The sequence below is a fragment of the Semicossyphus pulcher genome, unplaced genomic scaffold (assembly GCF_022749685.1).
Source record: "Semicossyphus pulcher isolate SPU_LCO1_2020_fin unplaced genomic scaffold, fSemPul1.0.p SCAF_11, whole genome shotgun sequence".
Classification (NCBI taxonomy): Eukaryota; Metazoa; Chordata; class Actinopteri; order Labriformes; family Labridae; genus Semicossyphus; species Semicossyphus pulcher.
The window spans coordinates 16,457,097-16,472,907 of NW_027211615.1; the positions used below are offsets into that span (position 1 = coordinate 16,457,097).

Here is a 15,811-nt window from a genome sequence, read left to right on the forward strand (position 1 = left end):
AAGACAGGATCTTCTGTTGTAGCAGTTTTATTTTCAAGATAGAAAGTTCATTGGCTTGTTCGGCAAAGGAAAAACGCAGTGTTCGCATCATATTTAGTTCATCCAAAATGGGGCAGCTACAACGCTGATAAAACAAAAGTGATCCTGATTTATTTACTCTAAAAGTCAAGTCAGATTTTTTGACTTTTACATTCATCTTTAACTTTGTGACTTAAATCATATAATTGATGGTGCTGTCCTGTTCTCTCTCTCTCTAGCTGTCTCAGCAGTTTGCAGCTATTCCAGAGACGATGGACACGAAAGAGGTGGTGGGGAAGCTTGGGTTCAGGACCAACTGCACCATCATGTCTCTGCCTTTCTCTCTGAGCTCAGCTGAACACATGGCTCGTCTCCACGCGCTTGTCAATGACCCGCCTGTTAGAAGACACAATTATGGTTATAATAATTATACAATTATTGTGCGTGTGTGTGCGTGTGCGTGTGTGTGTCTTCCGTACCCATTAAAGTGTTGATGCTATTCATCCAGGAGAAGATATGCAGGGTGTGGTTCTCCTCCGCACTCAGATCGGCTATTCTAGGGGCTTTGTCCCCCTCCTGGATGTACAGGTCAGAAAAAAATGTTGATACATACACAGGTTTCAAAAATATGACATATTTTATGAATAATATAAGAACAAAAATGTTTTTTAATCATATATAAAATGAAAATAATGTAGGCATATAGATGGAGTTGTAGGTACGTACAATTAAAACACGACTTGGCAGAGGAGCCATGAACTTGGCAGAGTCATCCAACGTGGCTTGGAAATATACAGCTGCAAGGTAATCAAATAAGTACAGCCAGCTGTTTGCGAATGTCACCTCTGTACTGGAGTACTGGCTCTTCCTGAAGGGAGAGGAGGGACAGAGAACAGAGAGGTTAAAAATATTAGCATAACTTAGCATTAAGATTGGGAGCAGGTAAACTTCTGGACTTTGACTGTGAAAATGTTTCCAATCTATGGCGCCTTCATAAATTCCACAATGTAACAAAAAAATAAATCAGTGTCAGTTCCATGTGCGCTACCTGTGGCTTACAGTCCCATTGTGCAGTGTTTCACAATTTACCGATGAGAAAATCCCCGTTTAGAGGATCTAAAGTAAGCAGTGATGATTCAAACTAAGGGGATATAATAGCCTCGCTTGCTGTTACCCTCTGTTTCCAGTCTTTACGCTTAGCTATGCTAACTTGCTGCAAGCTGCGTCCCTTAAATTTGTCATAAGGACCATTTCAAGAGCTAGCTAGCTAGCTAGATAGATAGATCGCTAGCTAGATAGCTGGATTACCTGGCGTCGCATGAAGAAGATGCTTGAATTGAAGCCATCTGGGCCTCCCAGAAAGCACCAAGGATAGCGTCTTTCTTCTCATTGTCAGGCAGAGCAGAATAAGCCAAAGTGAGACTCTTCAACACAAAGAACATTACAGATGTTACACATAAACTCCAGCAATTTAGCATTGAAACTTTAAACATTTAGGTGCCAAGACACCTCCATGCGTTATGTTGTGTATGCCTATAATTATTAACTCCAAACCCTCAGTTTAAATCAGTCTTTACGTTAAACGAGGATATACTACGCTTTACCATTGTTTGTGTGAGCGTAAATCATTTACCTGAAAAAAGGCGTCCCACTTAGTCATAACTTCAGGGAAGGCAGCTGAACACTCAGCATGCGTGGTGCAATAGCCTGTTACTCCTTCAGGCACCTGCATCTTCACCTAATAATAGGAAAAAAATCGTTCATTACAATCATTGTTATCTCATGTATAGCTTTTAGCAGGCCTAACATTAGCCTGAGGACACAAAATCACAGTCAAACAGTAAAATATCACCTGGACTGGACAGTTGGATGGACTGCAAATACATTTACTACTCACAAAAAACATTCATTCTAAGCATGTCAACATGTTGATGTTAGGCCAAAGTCCTGAAGTACAGCCTCAGGGAGTTGCTAGCATGGATGTAGACTCAGTCCTTCCTTTCTTAAACTGTACCTGAGCTCCTTCACCCAGGAAGCCCTGCTGGGCAGCAGACAGAAACGGCAGCACAGAGACAAGGTAGTTCACACCTTTACGAGAAAGAAGAAGTTTTTACTGCGTTATATTTGTTTTTGTGTCTGCGTCTGTGTCTGTGTGTATGTCCGACTTACAGCCCCACCAGCTCTCAGGAGAAACACACAACGTATCTCCATCTGGCTTGCCGCAGGTTGTTGTACCGGTTGGGTCAGCTAGGCGCCCTGTGGAATCAAGACATTGCATTTGACGGCATCAGTTTGGTAGTTGGTGTATAATCTTATGTGCAATCTGTTTAGGACTAGATTTAAAAAACTGTTATTGCTCTTAAATGATTCACTATCCATGTTTGCAAAGAAGAGGGGAAAAAATGATCTTACCTGAGGTCAGCATCCATCCGAGCTGCAGTGTCAATGTCCACAGAGGACTCTCTTTGTCATTATTCCCCATAGATCCCATAAAGGGGTCTGTAGCAGTGATCATCACCCGGGTCAAACTCATGCGGTGAAGGTAGTTGAAGGGATTAGGAGTCATGATGTCACCCTCTTTTGGCAGCTCAGCCATACCCATAGTTTGCGCCCACAAAATAGGCATGCCATTGTCTAGAATGACAGCAGAGCTGCTGAGAGACACTGCACATGCCAGGAGGAAGCCGAGGACCGTCTGACGCAGCATGGCTGAGGATCTGGGAGTCTGACTAAGTCTAGTATGTCTTGCCTGGACTTAAGAGTTGTCACATACAAGGCTTATATACAGTCTGCTCACGTTCACATGTTAGGGCTAACATGAGCCAACACACAGGCACATGCTTATGTCGATACACATGACACTTTGCTCAGTGGACCCTCATGGACATCCACGGACAGATAAGATAATGTCTGTACATAGACCCCAATGACCTCCAAATATTTTTAAGAAAGAAGACCTTCCGATGCTTCCTATCTAGATTGCTTTCTAAACCCTGTTATGGGGGTTCAGAAAGCCACTTATGAACCTATGACCCATGTTCATTCTCAGTATGATTTAAAAGATAGCTAAATGTTTCATTGTATTAATTCTCTGCCTTGATATCTAGCAAAAAATGTAGTTCACATTCTCAATGAAACTTGTGGTCACGGGTCAAAGATGACCTGCAGGGATGAAGGATTGCCCCCCTCTGCATTCCAGTTCCAGTAGTACCCAGTAGTAGTCAATATATCCACATTCACTTGCCTGTTTCATCATCATGGACAGTTGTAACCATTAACTACATTGTGTTGGTGGCTATGATCCTTGCACGTGGGTCTGTTGCACTAAGCAGCACAAGCTGTTAACTTTTTAAACATCTATATGAAGAAAAAGTGGGATGTTTGGGTCTGTGCCAGTTGCAAAGCACTGATCCTCATGACATTAAAGACTTTGAATTCTCTTATATTTCCTGACAGGAAATCAGGGTTTATTGTCAGGTAGGTTTGATATACAAGGAATTTGACTCTGTGTTGCTGGTGCATTATGGTAAACATAAAATACAATAAAAATAGTGAACAAAGTAAATACCAGCAGGCTACTAATGTTAAAAGAAATTAAATATAATAACGTTTAAAATATATATATATATTAAAATTAAAGAGTTTTTTTTTTAAAATAAAATAATTGCGATGTATCTGTTTGGTTTGAAAGAGCAGTATATTTAGTACAAAAATGTGCAGTATGTTAACAAGGGACTGTGCTAAATTTAAGAGACAAGGTGCAATGTACAATTTTTGGGGTAGTGATACAAAAATTTTTCTCTTGCAAAAAATAAAAAAATATCTTCCTGTTAAAAAAAAACACTTAAAGCTCCTCTGAGGAACTTTCAGTCTGTGTTGATTTTGGCACCCCCTGTGGACAAAGCCGTACCTCTTATCTCTTGGCTGATTTTGTCCTGTACATGCTTAAGTGGTGGTTTTTAACAAAAAGTCTCATCCTGCTTTCTTTAACAGTCATATGTATCACTCACTTTAAATATTTGCCCTGCAAAATTAAAACAAAGGCATCATGCAGTTTCATCTGACACCTACCCCCCACCAGGGGTTTCGGACATTAAAAATAACTACATAGAAATAATCAATGTTGTCGCTGATGGTCTGGTTTGCTTTTGTAGGTCATAAAGAGCAGCGGTCCCCAAACGGCGGACGACGGCATCTATTTTAACTTGCGCAGCTTTTTTGTCTTTGCAGTAGTGATTTGGGGGTCCAAGAAACTCGCAGATCAATGAATTCGTTGTAAATCATCACGCGTGACGCTACTCAGCCAATCAAATCTGTCACTCAGATCGCGACTGACCCAATGGGTGTGTGAGAATACAGATACAGACTGAAGAGCCAGCCGACAAGAGAGTTACAGAGACACAGTGGGAGAAAATAAGTGAGTTAGGGAAAAGTAGACATGGCGTGCGCTAAAATGAGAGCAGTGGAGAAAACCGAGCTTTTAAGACTGGACAGACTCGTTTATGTTCCGTGACTGTGGCGATTATTAAACGCGGACATCATCTGACACTGCCACTCCGATTGTCTCTGTTAACAGAGACTCCAGGCTGCAGTTTAGTTCAAACACTTCATTGATAAACCTGAGAGTTACACAGAGCTACATCAAGCTTCATCATCATGACTAGTTTTCCTCTTATTTCCGCAGTTCTGTTCTTTTATGTACCGGTATGTGCCCTCTCTCTCTCCCCCTCGCTCTCGCTCTCTCCAGCAGTCCGTCAGTGTACAGTGCGTTTAAATGTTATTTATTTCATAGTCATTGCCTGTTTTAAAACTCACCATGAGACATAGTCTAATGCAACTGCATTTCGGCAAAACATATAATAACATTTGGCAAACATGAAATTAAATATAAAGTGAATCCTCCTATTATGGTCAAATTTTTTGATAATTCTGTCAGGAGGCAGAGAGACAGCAGCTTCAGTGAAGAGCTGTCTCTCTCTTTCATTTGATTTCTGGACAACATTATACTACCATTAGTACCAGACCTTACATTATTTGTTTTAATCTACAAATAAGGACACTTCCATCACAAACTGGGTCATAAAATAAACCAAAAATACAGAAAATAAAGGTTTTGACACTCAAAATTTGCCCCCGGACACCCCAACATGCAAACACACACTATATTTCCTTACCAATATTGAAGTATTTATTATTTTTATTGTTAAATTATGAGAGCTCTGTGTTAAAGTTATTAGCGTTGTTGTAAAAACTATTAAGCATAATTGTATTTTCTTTATTTGATTTGACAGACATTCAAGATGTATAAATGGTACTGAATCATAGCGCAGGTCAGACATTATGATGTTCCGGACCTTTGCTTGAGAAAAGAAATCTCTAACTGGACCTCTTTCAAGTTTAATTGAGTTCCCTTGATATAGAGTAATCAGAATTAATTTCAGTCTGTTTCATAACCAGCGATAATTGAGGAGAAATTCTCTGTGAATAAAACGCATAACATGCACATTTATAAAGCAAAATCATTCACTCGGGTCAATTTGGACCCATATTGTGCACCAAATAGAGACCATGTATACATAGATGATAAAACCTTCGAGTAAAAAATGATGAAACATTTGTCCTGTCTCTTTAATTAATCGTGTCCCTTAAACCTTCACTCACCATATATTGTATAACACAACCCAAAGACCTGTTTTGCATACTGATGATGTCTATGTCCCGTAGGTTAACAGAAGTCAATCTCTGTCTCAAGGAGAGCAGATACCAGCTGTTTAGTAAACATTTACTGTGTGCCAAATTCTCTGAAAGAGGGTCACCATTCAAAAAACCCACTGAGTACAGCAAACTCTGATTACTGTGTAATGCTCCATGTGACTTCATCACATGCACTAGTTAGAAAGCAAATGGTCAATTGGACAAACTTTCAGTCCTCCAGTCTGTATGATCTTTTTTTTAAATGCTGTTTGGGAACTATTTTTAAATGTCAAATATTATAATATTGTTAAATGTCATTTTATGAAAGGTATGTAAAAGGTTGAATAACCATGAACTGGAGTCTGTTACAGTAGCTTTGGTTGACCTGTCTGAACCTCGTTGTCCATATGTTGGGATGTGGTTGGAGCACATTGCTTATTTTGACATTATCAGCCATTTACTTATCAAATGCCAATACTTAAACACTTTTTTACATGTTTACATTGTATAATAAAATATATTTAAACAAAGCAGCATTATTCACAAGCAATGATACGATAATAATACAAATACAGCTAAACTACATGCAGCTAAAACTATGAAACAAAAAGAGTGACACACTTTGTATATGCGCGTATATGAGAGAAAGACAGACAGACAGAGAGAGAGAGTAAGATGGTGACCGACCATGTGGGTCGTTGCGCCACGTGAGGGTTCAAAATTGCAGATGGGACCGCAAGAATTGGAAAAAAGGGAGTGTGTGTGTGTGTATCTGAGGCATGTGGATGTGTGTCTTGGTGTGTGTGGGGTTAGAAAAAAGGGGGAGAAACATGTATAGTGTGCCCTCATTCCCTGCAGCGGTAGTATTTTTTGCGTTGAAAACGCGTTTTCCATAATGGCCCCTTTTCGCTGGATGGGGACCTTTCCTTGGTGGGGAGGAGGAATTGCATCTCCACTGACTGATTCTGAAGAATATCAGAGAGCACTTTTGGCATGAATGCCGGATTGGGATGCTAGATCACTCCTGTGTCATCTGGTAGAAGTTGACAGCAGCTTTCGTGCATTGACAGGGCAGCTTAGAAGACACGTCAGAAACCAGGGGAACTTGTCAAGTCCTCAGGGGTCTAAAGGTGGCCTGAGAATGCCACTTTTTCTGAAGAAAAAAATCTGCCTAACAGATTTCCCACCAAAGCTCTTTGATGAACAGAGTGCCCTGCCCCCAGTGCTTCCTATGATGCTCTCAACTCCTAAGGGCAGGGGCAGGCCTGGGGTGATGTCGTGTCAGGACATTAGAGAGGGCTGGTTTGACCCATGGCAACCGCTGCACATCAGTCCCACTTGGGCCTGCCCCTCTGTGATGCATCCAGCTGGAACCTCAGATATACCCTGGCCCCAGTGGCTTAGGGTGAAGTAGCTAAGGTTGACACCATTCCCTCAAAGCACCCGACACCTTGTGAGCACAGCAGCAACCTTCCTTTGCCTGCTGCAATTTTAAGTAGAATCCTGACATGCCCTTTGCAGTCATTAACAGCCATAGCAGCATGCATTTAAGGCGACAGGGCATCCCTTTTTGATAGGGCAACTACTTTTCCCAAGAACTGACATGGATAAGGACACCAACACTGCAAAAACCTGGTCCCTGGTGGTAACAACCCACAACCTATCCCCTATTTGAGGAATGGATTTGTGTGGCCTGCGAATGGTAATGTCCATCTTCTTTTGATAGATCCCATTGCTCACACCCTACCTATGGCTCTTGCTGTGTTGGCCATGCTTGAGGCTGGGCCTGGCGTGTAAGCATTGGGCAAGTCCTCAAGATGTAAAAACAAACCTTTCAAAAATATATTTCGCTGCCAACTCCCTTAAATCTAGCCACTTACAAATCTTCAAAAACTGACAGTTATATCGAGGCTACATGGAATATTAATCAGCTATTTCAAAGGAAAAAGGAATCCTTACAATGCCCTTTAGTCTTTAGAGAAGGACGTTCTACTTTCACTGATCCCTTTGATATAGCTTGAAGGTTCAATGATTTCTGTGCCAAAAAGAAAAAAAAGTGAATCCAGGAAATTATACAAAGGCTTGTTTTCCAACTTTTAGAAAGGGAACTTTCATTTGTGTAGATTTTGGTGTCCCCTGTGGACAAAGCAATGTCTTATCTCTTTACTGATCCTATATTCACAGTGATGAAATCATCAAAGTTTCATCAACATGTTTTTAACTATTCAGATTGATCATAAGCTCTCTCGGAGAACTGGTTATTTATCTGACTAGCTGACTAAATCTGGATTCAATGGTAGTTATTCCATCTTTCACAGATCAAGCTTGGTGAAATTTATATTCATCTCGCGGGTTCTTGATTCATAGACCTTTCCCCAGCACACAGTTGGATTTCTCATATCAAGAAAAGCACAGGTGGAACTAACTGCTCTGTTTCAGTAATTATTACAAGGCAAGTTCAATTAATTCACAAAGCCTGCCCCTCTTAACTACTGTTACCATGCCTGTCCTTCCCACTGTTGAGCAGAATTATGTGTGCTGCTGTGCCCCCTCCTGGTTACTGAACATCAGTAGTGTTTTCTGTGGAATATCCCTCAGAGTTAACAGAGTGTGGTTGACAACAGAGTGCCACAGCTTCTCCTGCTACAATCGACCTTCCTCCATTGTTGGCTTGCTTCTAAATATCCCAGCATGCTTTGAGCAGCAAATCAGCTTGACAAACACAGTAAATGTCAGTTCGCTTTCAGTGGGCAAGCACCTAGAAAATATATAAAGTACAATAATGAAGCCACCATTGGGTCACCCATTGGTTTGTAAACTACCTTTTTGAAGCCTCAAGTACAGCATTTTGGCCGTCATCATGTTGGTTTCCTGTAGCCAGATGGGACAAGAGGATGGTGCTGTTTGCTGTGTCCCAATTCAGGGGCTGCATCCTTCGAAGGATGTATTTGAAGGCCGATTATGTCACTGCGGTGTGTTGAAGTCCGTTTGATTTCGAAGGCTCCTTCGATGCGTCCAACAAATGCATCCTCCTTTTCCTGGGCCATGAAGGATGCGCCTGATGGATCCTTTGTGGCCCAGGAAATGGAGGGCGCATTTCCTAGCGTATCCCGGGATTCATTGCCTGCCAATTCAAATGAGATGTCAAGGAATCCACTTTTAAATGTAAAAGTTTAAGGTTTCTACTTAATCCAATAGCTAGCGATACAAATGTTAAAAATAACGAAAGGGGGTTAAGTTACGCGACGTTAGTTATGTAAGCTTGTTAGCCCTCTAGCTACCTGTTGCTAGGCGACGTTTGGTGACTCAAGATTAAGGGCTGGTGACGCAAACAGGAAATCCTCCAAGGACCAGACCGTCTCATTTCAGTTCAGCCTTAGCGGTCTACGCAGGCTACGAATGACTCATCCTTTGTAGGCCGTGTCCTTCAAAGGATGCAGCCCCCAAATCGAGGCACGGATATGGAGTAACAAGGGTTTAGCAAACAAGTTATCAATGCTAAACAGAACACAGACGTGGTTAATTCATTAGCTTGGGTATGTACTAGTCCATCCCCATGGTTCCTAAGAATGAGAGAGCAGTAGTAGCTTACCAGAGTTGTTTTTTATTAAGCTAAAGACGCTAAGAGAGCTTGTGGTAGCTAGTGAGCTCATCCACATGGAATGCAATTAGCATGTGAACAACACGTACCGTATAACTTAAATGAACCAGTCTTGTCACCACATGTGTCTCCTGCAGAAGCAACTAAATGCCTATTGCCCTCCACAACAGCATTTTGCACATTTATATTTTTGAAGAGAAATAATTACTTGTGGGCTGCATGGTGGTGCAGTGATTAGCACTGTCACCTCACAGCTAGAAGACTTCGAATCCCAGCTATATAGAGTTTTGCAGTTGTCCTCATGCATGCTAACCAGCATGTTCTCCACGCTAGGTTAATTGGTAACTCTAAAATTACTTTAAAATTGCCCATAGGTGTGAATGTGACTGTAAAGTTTATATTTCACTCGCCAAGATAGCTGCATCTGATATTAATTCAAAATAACTAATGGACATATTGGCCACAGTGTTCCCCTAAGATATGTTTGTTTGTCAAGTAGCATCCTGGAAGCTCTTTCCAAAGACTACAACAGGGAGACCATGCAAACTTCAGAACTTCGAATGTATCGCTGGTCAGCTAATGTATTCGGTCAAAACCCTCATAGAGGATTTTCTCCACTTTCCAAAGAATATATTTTTCTGATCTTATTATAGGTATTATTTCAAATATTCATGTCATCACAATACCACACGTTTCATGACCCTTGCCCTATTTGTCAACTCATGATTGGTAAGTACTTCAAATTACCACTGGGATACGCTATTAGACTAGATTAGAGCTGGCAAACACTGCATGATTTAAAGTGAATCAATGTGGTGCTTTTACAATCATGACAGGTACATGTGTAAAGTCCTGTCCTTGTGATGAAGTGTTCAGATCCTTTATTAAAGTAACACTGCAGATTACAAGTAGAACACCTGTATTTATCATATACAAGTATAATTGTTCAATTTTACTTGGTATCGTAAAGTATTACGTATTATGCAGAAGGGACCTTGTCAGAATACTATTACATACAGCACGTAATTGGATCGTCAGAACTATGTATAAATGCTATAAAGATTTAAAGCTCCTGTGAGGAGTTTTTCACTGGTTATGAAACGGACTGAAATTATTTCTGATTCCTCTGTACGACCTACAAAAGCAAACCAGACCATCAGCGACAACATTGATTATTTCAATATAGTTATTTTTAATGCCTGAAACTGCTGCCAGGGGGTAGGTGTCAGACGTAGCGATTAACTGCACGCTGCCTTTGTTTACATTTTCCAGGGTAAATATTTAAAGTGATATATGACTGTTAAAGAAAGCAGGATGATATTTTTTGTTAAAAACCACCTCTTAAGCATGTACGGGACAAAAACAGCAAAGAGATAAGAGGTACAGCTTTGACCACAGGGGGCACCAAAATCAACACAAACTGAGAGTTCCTCACAGGAGATTTAAATGTAATAATGGGCTAAAGTGGAGCTACTTTATATCTTTGTGCCTGTCAAATAGTCACATTCTGTAGACCAAAAACTTCCACTACTTGAAATAAATTTCAGTATGTCTTGTTTTTTATTGCAATTTATTCTTAAAGTGACACCTATCTTTCAATAATACAGAAATAATCAGGCATTACCCAATGACACAAATGTATTCATATTTCTCTTTCAGATGCAAAAGCGAATACAATTATATCATTTCAGTTGCCGTTTGTCTCTTCTTTGAGTGTTTCTCTCAGCAACTTGTAGCCATTGAAGTGATAACGCCCATGAAGGTGATGGAGCTGTAGGCGGGAGTCGTCAGGACCTGCTCCAACAGAGCTCTGCCTTTCTCTCGTGTGGTCACCGAGCACATGGCTTTTGTCCACATTCTCACCAAACTCCCACCTGGTAGATGACATGGTCATGATCATTCTTAAAAGCTCATAGACTCAGTAATAAATGTGTATATTATAATATTTATGTGAGGGTTTTGTGTGGCTACCCTACCCAGCATTTTGTTGAGGTTTTCCATCCAGGAGAAGGTATTCAGTGTGTTGTTCTCTTCATCACTCAGATCAACAATGTTAGGGGCAACATCGCCCTCCTAGACGTGCAGATGTGACACATGGAACACAAGATAGATTGATATAGAGGTTTTAATGATTAGAAATGAAAGGATGGAAAAAGTTGTGGGTACCTACCCTTAAGACTCGACCTGGCAGAGGGCTTATGAACTTTGCGGCCTTTTCTAAGCTGGATTGGAAATGTGCCGCAGAAACGTACTCGGCTGAGTTCAGCCAGGCGTCGAGGAATGACACTTCTGCAGCGGAGTAGTGGCTCTTCCTGAAGGAGAGGAGAGACAGAAATGGGGCTTAAAAATGAAGCCATTGCAGAAGTGCAATGAACCGCAGTTCCTCGAGTGGCCACTTGAAGCTGGCTCCAGAAGTGAGTCAATCCCCATAAGGCCCTAGTATAAAATGGTTTTGGTCTCTATAGCTACTACTCTATTAATGTAAACTGTATGTGGAAGAAATTCTTCAGCACTCATCTGTTTTTTCTATATCAAGGCTTATAGTAATGCTTAATTAGGTGAGTGGTCACTTTGACTGACAGGTGGGTGCTGCTGCTGCTGTTGGTGTCACCTCACTTCTTCTTGACTTGACTTCTTAGCTGCGTTTGTGGTGTTGCTGCCTTTTGGGATTAGTTTTTCTTGCATAAATAATACGCCTTGCTTTGTGTTTTTTTGACTTACAGGGCGTCTAGGAAGTCTGTGCTCCAGTTTTTATGGTGAGTAAAAATCTAGGGTAATATTATTTATGTTAGGACTGTTTAGTAGGTATTAGTTTCTGTGCACCTGCGAGATTTCAGAGTGAGACTTCTGTTTCTGGTTACACAAAAAGGATCTCTCTTTATAAAAAGGACGATCTCTGTAGGGGATCATTTCTGTAATGTTGTCGGACACCTGGAGTAACAATCTGAGCCTGTCAGCGGCAAAAACAAGCACTTTTAGTGGACGTACTTTCATTGGGCGCAATTGCCCCAGGGGATTATGTTACAGCCATTGCGGCTATATAGCAGCTACAGCAGAGGTTATCTACTGGATTAATTCCAAAAGTTTTTGTTCCTATGAGTCATTTCGACACACAAATTTGTTAAAATAGAACCCAGGTTTAAAAATACCGAACTTCTCCTTTAAGAAACCCCGTCATCAACCACCAAAATAGAATCCCATTCACTGGGAAACACGATGGTTAACTAACTCAATAGCCAGGTAATGCTAACGTGTACCATGTAATTGCTAACCCCTTGCCCCATCTCAGTGACACCCTCTCATCCATATGAAGTAACTTCTGGCCCCAGAAAGGCAACAAGGCGATGGTCTAAATACCTTACTTAAGGGCTTCTAAAAGTCAGTCATGATACCACTGGGTGACGTCCCTTCTGCGCAGCCATACAGTACAATACAGGAGAGTATCAATCTTCTCAGCCCGAAACAGAATATGTGTAGGAGAATGTCATACTACTGCTTTTTGGATAGATAGGTAAGTAGGTAGGTAGGTTACTTTGCGTCGCATGCAGAAGAGGTATTAGTTGAACTCATTTGAGCCTCCCAGTAGAGACCGAGGAGAAGGTCTTTCTTCTCATTAGCAGGAAGAGGAGAATCAGCCGCAGCCTTCAGTCCCTTTATCACACGATACAAAAAAAATTACATAGATTTTACATTTCGTCCAGCAATTTAAAATGAATTAAAATCAGAAATGTGAATGTGGATTTCTGTGTGCAAGTGTAAGGCATTTACCTGAAAGAAGGCATCCCACTTAGACATGGGGTCAGGAAAGCGAGTTTTACAGTCATCATAGGATGTGCAATAGTCTGTAACGCCGTCAGGCACCAGCATCGTGACCTAATAATATCAAAATCAATCATTATTACAATCATAATTATCATATAGGGATCCATGGTCAGTCCGCTTTCTGTAGTTGGGTCATTTCCATTAAATTCCTTGACTGTGGAAAGTGGAGGTGCTAGCCTTCCATTTGCCATGTTGGAAATAATCCTTTTAGTTGTTTAGCATAAAGTGCTTCACGGTATATGGTTTCTGGAAACTTTGTGGTACATAAGCAATTATGTATAACAGTAATTATAGTAGCATGCTAACATGCTACACTAAGATAGTTAACACAGTAAACATCAAACTTGCTTAGCATTAGCATGTTAGCATTGCCACTGTAAATGGTAAATGGACTGCACTTATATAGCGTTTTCTAGTCTTGCGCTTTTACACTACATGTCACATTCACACACTGATGGCAAAGACCTAAGTGCCAATCCCCAGTCAGTATCTATACACATTCATACCTGTTGGCTATGCCCCCAGCAGCAATTTGGGGGTTCAGTGTAGACATGTAGACTTTGGCTGCTAAGTCTTAAGCCGGTTTCACAAATAAACTCCAGACAGGGTGTGGATAATCAGGTCAGGACATTGCCTGGACTTGCCCTTTCACACAAACATGAACCACTGGAGATTGTACTCTCAGAGCACGTTCTTAGCTAGTGAAAAATACTGTTTGTGATGGCTAGGGTAGACTCTTTGGCTTATTTCAACTGTCACTTTAAGTTTAAGCTGTATTTGCTCATGTACCTGAACTCCATCTCCCATGAATCCGAGCTGTGCAGCAGACAGGAAGGGCAGAATAGAGACGAAGTAGTTCTCACCTGGAGGAGAAAGAAATGTTTTAATTGTGTGTTTCAAGTCAAGAATATTTTTTTATGTCAGGCAGTTTTCTCAAAGATGTTGACCATACTATTTATGTTATATTGTGTATGTTCTACTTACAGCCCCACCAACTATCAGTTGAAATACACATGGTATCTCCTGTGTCCAAGCCGCAAGTTGTAGCACCAGTTGGGTCAGCAAGACGCCCTGCAGAATCAAGACATTGTGCACAACGTCATAAGTTTGTGTCCAGATTGTTCGGCAGCTGGTTTAGATGTTATGTTCACTCAGTTTTAGGACAACAATAGATGTTAGTAAAAGTTGTATATGAAATTATTCCATGTGAGACGCTGTTGCTGAAAGTTGATTTTTATATCTAGAGCTTGCAACTGCTCTTAAATGTTTTAATATGAATGTATGAACCTAATTTTTATCTTACCTGAAGTCAGCATCCATCCAAGCTGCAGTGGCAGTCCCCACATCGGACTTTCAGTGGTACCTGTTCCCATGGGTCCCATTAACGAGTCTGTCCTACTGATCAGTGCCCGGTAAAGGCTCATGCGGTTAAGGTAGTTAAAGGGGTCAACGGGTATCGCTATGTTATTCTGTATAGGCAGCTCACTCGTTTGCGCCCATAAGATGGGCATGCCATTATCCAGAATGACAGCAGTGCTGCTTAGAGACACTGCACATGCCAGCAGGAGGCCGAGGACTGTCTGACACAGCATGGCTGAGGAGCTTGAACTGCAGAGAGGAGATGCCGTCAAGTGCGTCTTCCCTGGACCGAGAATTGGCTTATATACTCTCGGCTCACATTCAAATGTTTAGACCCACAAAAACACTCTCACACAAAGACCCACATTAGTCCACATAACACTGGGTTCAGTGGACCCTCATTCACAGGCCGATTAGATAATGTAAGTAAATAGCCCTTAGTTTTGTCACAAGCAGACCTTTACCTTTAATCTCGCTCATGGGGCATTTAGGCTTTTCATATGGGAATCATTTGCGCTAGTTAAAGAACAAAAGGTCAGTTAAACTAAGGAAATGCACAGATAAGCTGATGCTTCTCTCAAAATTTTGCTATTTTTAAACATTAATTTGATGTCAGTAATCCCTACGAAGCAACCGCGATCCTGACAGGCTTTTGTTCTAACATTAAACTAACGTTAAACAGATGTCTGTAAAATATTTTATAACCAAAAACTGTTGTCTTTTAGCTTTGGTTAACCCGGTTTGAACCTTGATGTGCAAACACAGTGCCCGGACAGGGCTATCACAAGACATCAGACGTCCAATAAAATCAGAGATCTGTTACCTAAACTGCTCTTACTGCACTGATCTGACCACTCATGTTCAACTTATCTATGCACGATGCTTCAAAAAGAACATGTAAATATGTTCAAGGTAATGCTAGGTAAAGGTCTTAGGTCAGATATACAGGCTTGTAGCCAAGATTTGTTGCCGTCCAAGCAACATTATTGGAAAATTTGGACCAAAAATGTTTTTGTACATGTACAAATGTACATATTTGTTTCCCATATTATTAAGTCAATTAATGGTTCTATTATATTTTGTGTCACATGTCTACTAACGACAGATATTTTTTATCAATATTAATTTAAAAAACATTGTTTCCTTAGGTAGAGGAAAGTACGGAGCCCCAGAAGTCCCAAAAGGTGAAACATTTTATCTTGTGCTTGTGTTATCAAATCAACATAAGACTCGATTAAAGTCGACTTATTCATAGTATTCATTCATTCATTTTTTCTGTTTAATTTTTGTCTGTCTCACACAGGCCCAGTCTACGCA

General features: G+C 40.8%; 2 protein-coding genes across 2 annotated transcripts; both read right to left on the reverse strand.

Annotated features, from left to right (window-relative positions):
- Window positions 1-262: 262 nt before the first annotated feature.
- On the reverse strand, window positions 263-2,725 carry LOC138585409 (protein LEG1 homolog). The gene is made up of 8 exons (XM_069657723.1): window positions 2,431-2,725; window positions 2,188-2,274; window positions 2,033-2,106; window positions 1,652-1,756; window positions 1,327-1,442; window positions 745-886; window positions 498-594; window positions 263-414 (listed from the first exon to the last, which is right to left on the reverse strand). Exons 1-8 carry the CDS (start codon window positions 2,723-2,725, stop codon window positions 263-265), a joined length of 1,068 nt encoding a protein of 355 aa, XP_069513824.1.
- Window positions 2,726-11,035: 8,310 nt separating this feature from the next.
- Window positions 11,036-14,727, reverse strand: LOC138585395 (protein LEG1 homolog). The gene is made up of 8 exons (XM_069657707.1): window positions 14,439-14,727; window positions 14,120-14,206; window positions 13,925-13,998; window positions 13,082-13,186; window positions 12,846-12,964; window positions 11,484-11,625; window positions 11,290-11,386; window positions 11,036-11,187 (listed from the first exon to the last, which is right to left on the reverse strand). The coding sequence occupies exons 1-8, from the start codon at window positions 14,725-14,727 to the stop codon at window positions 11,036-11,038; spliced, it is 1,065 nt and encodes a 354-aa protein (XP_069513808.1).
- Between the last annotated feature and the right edge of the window lie 1,084 nt (window positions 14,728-15,811).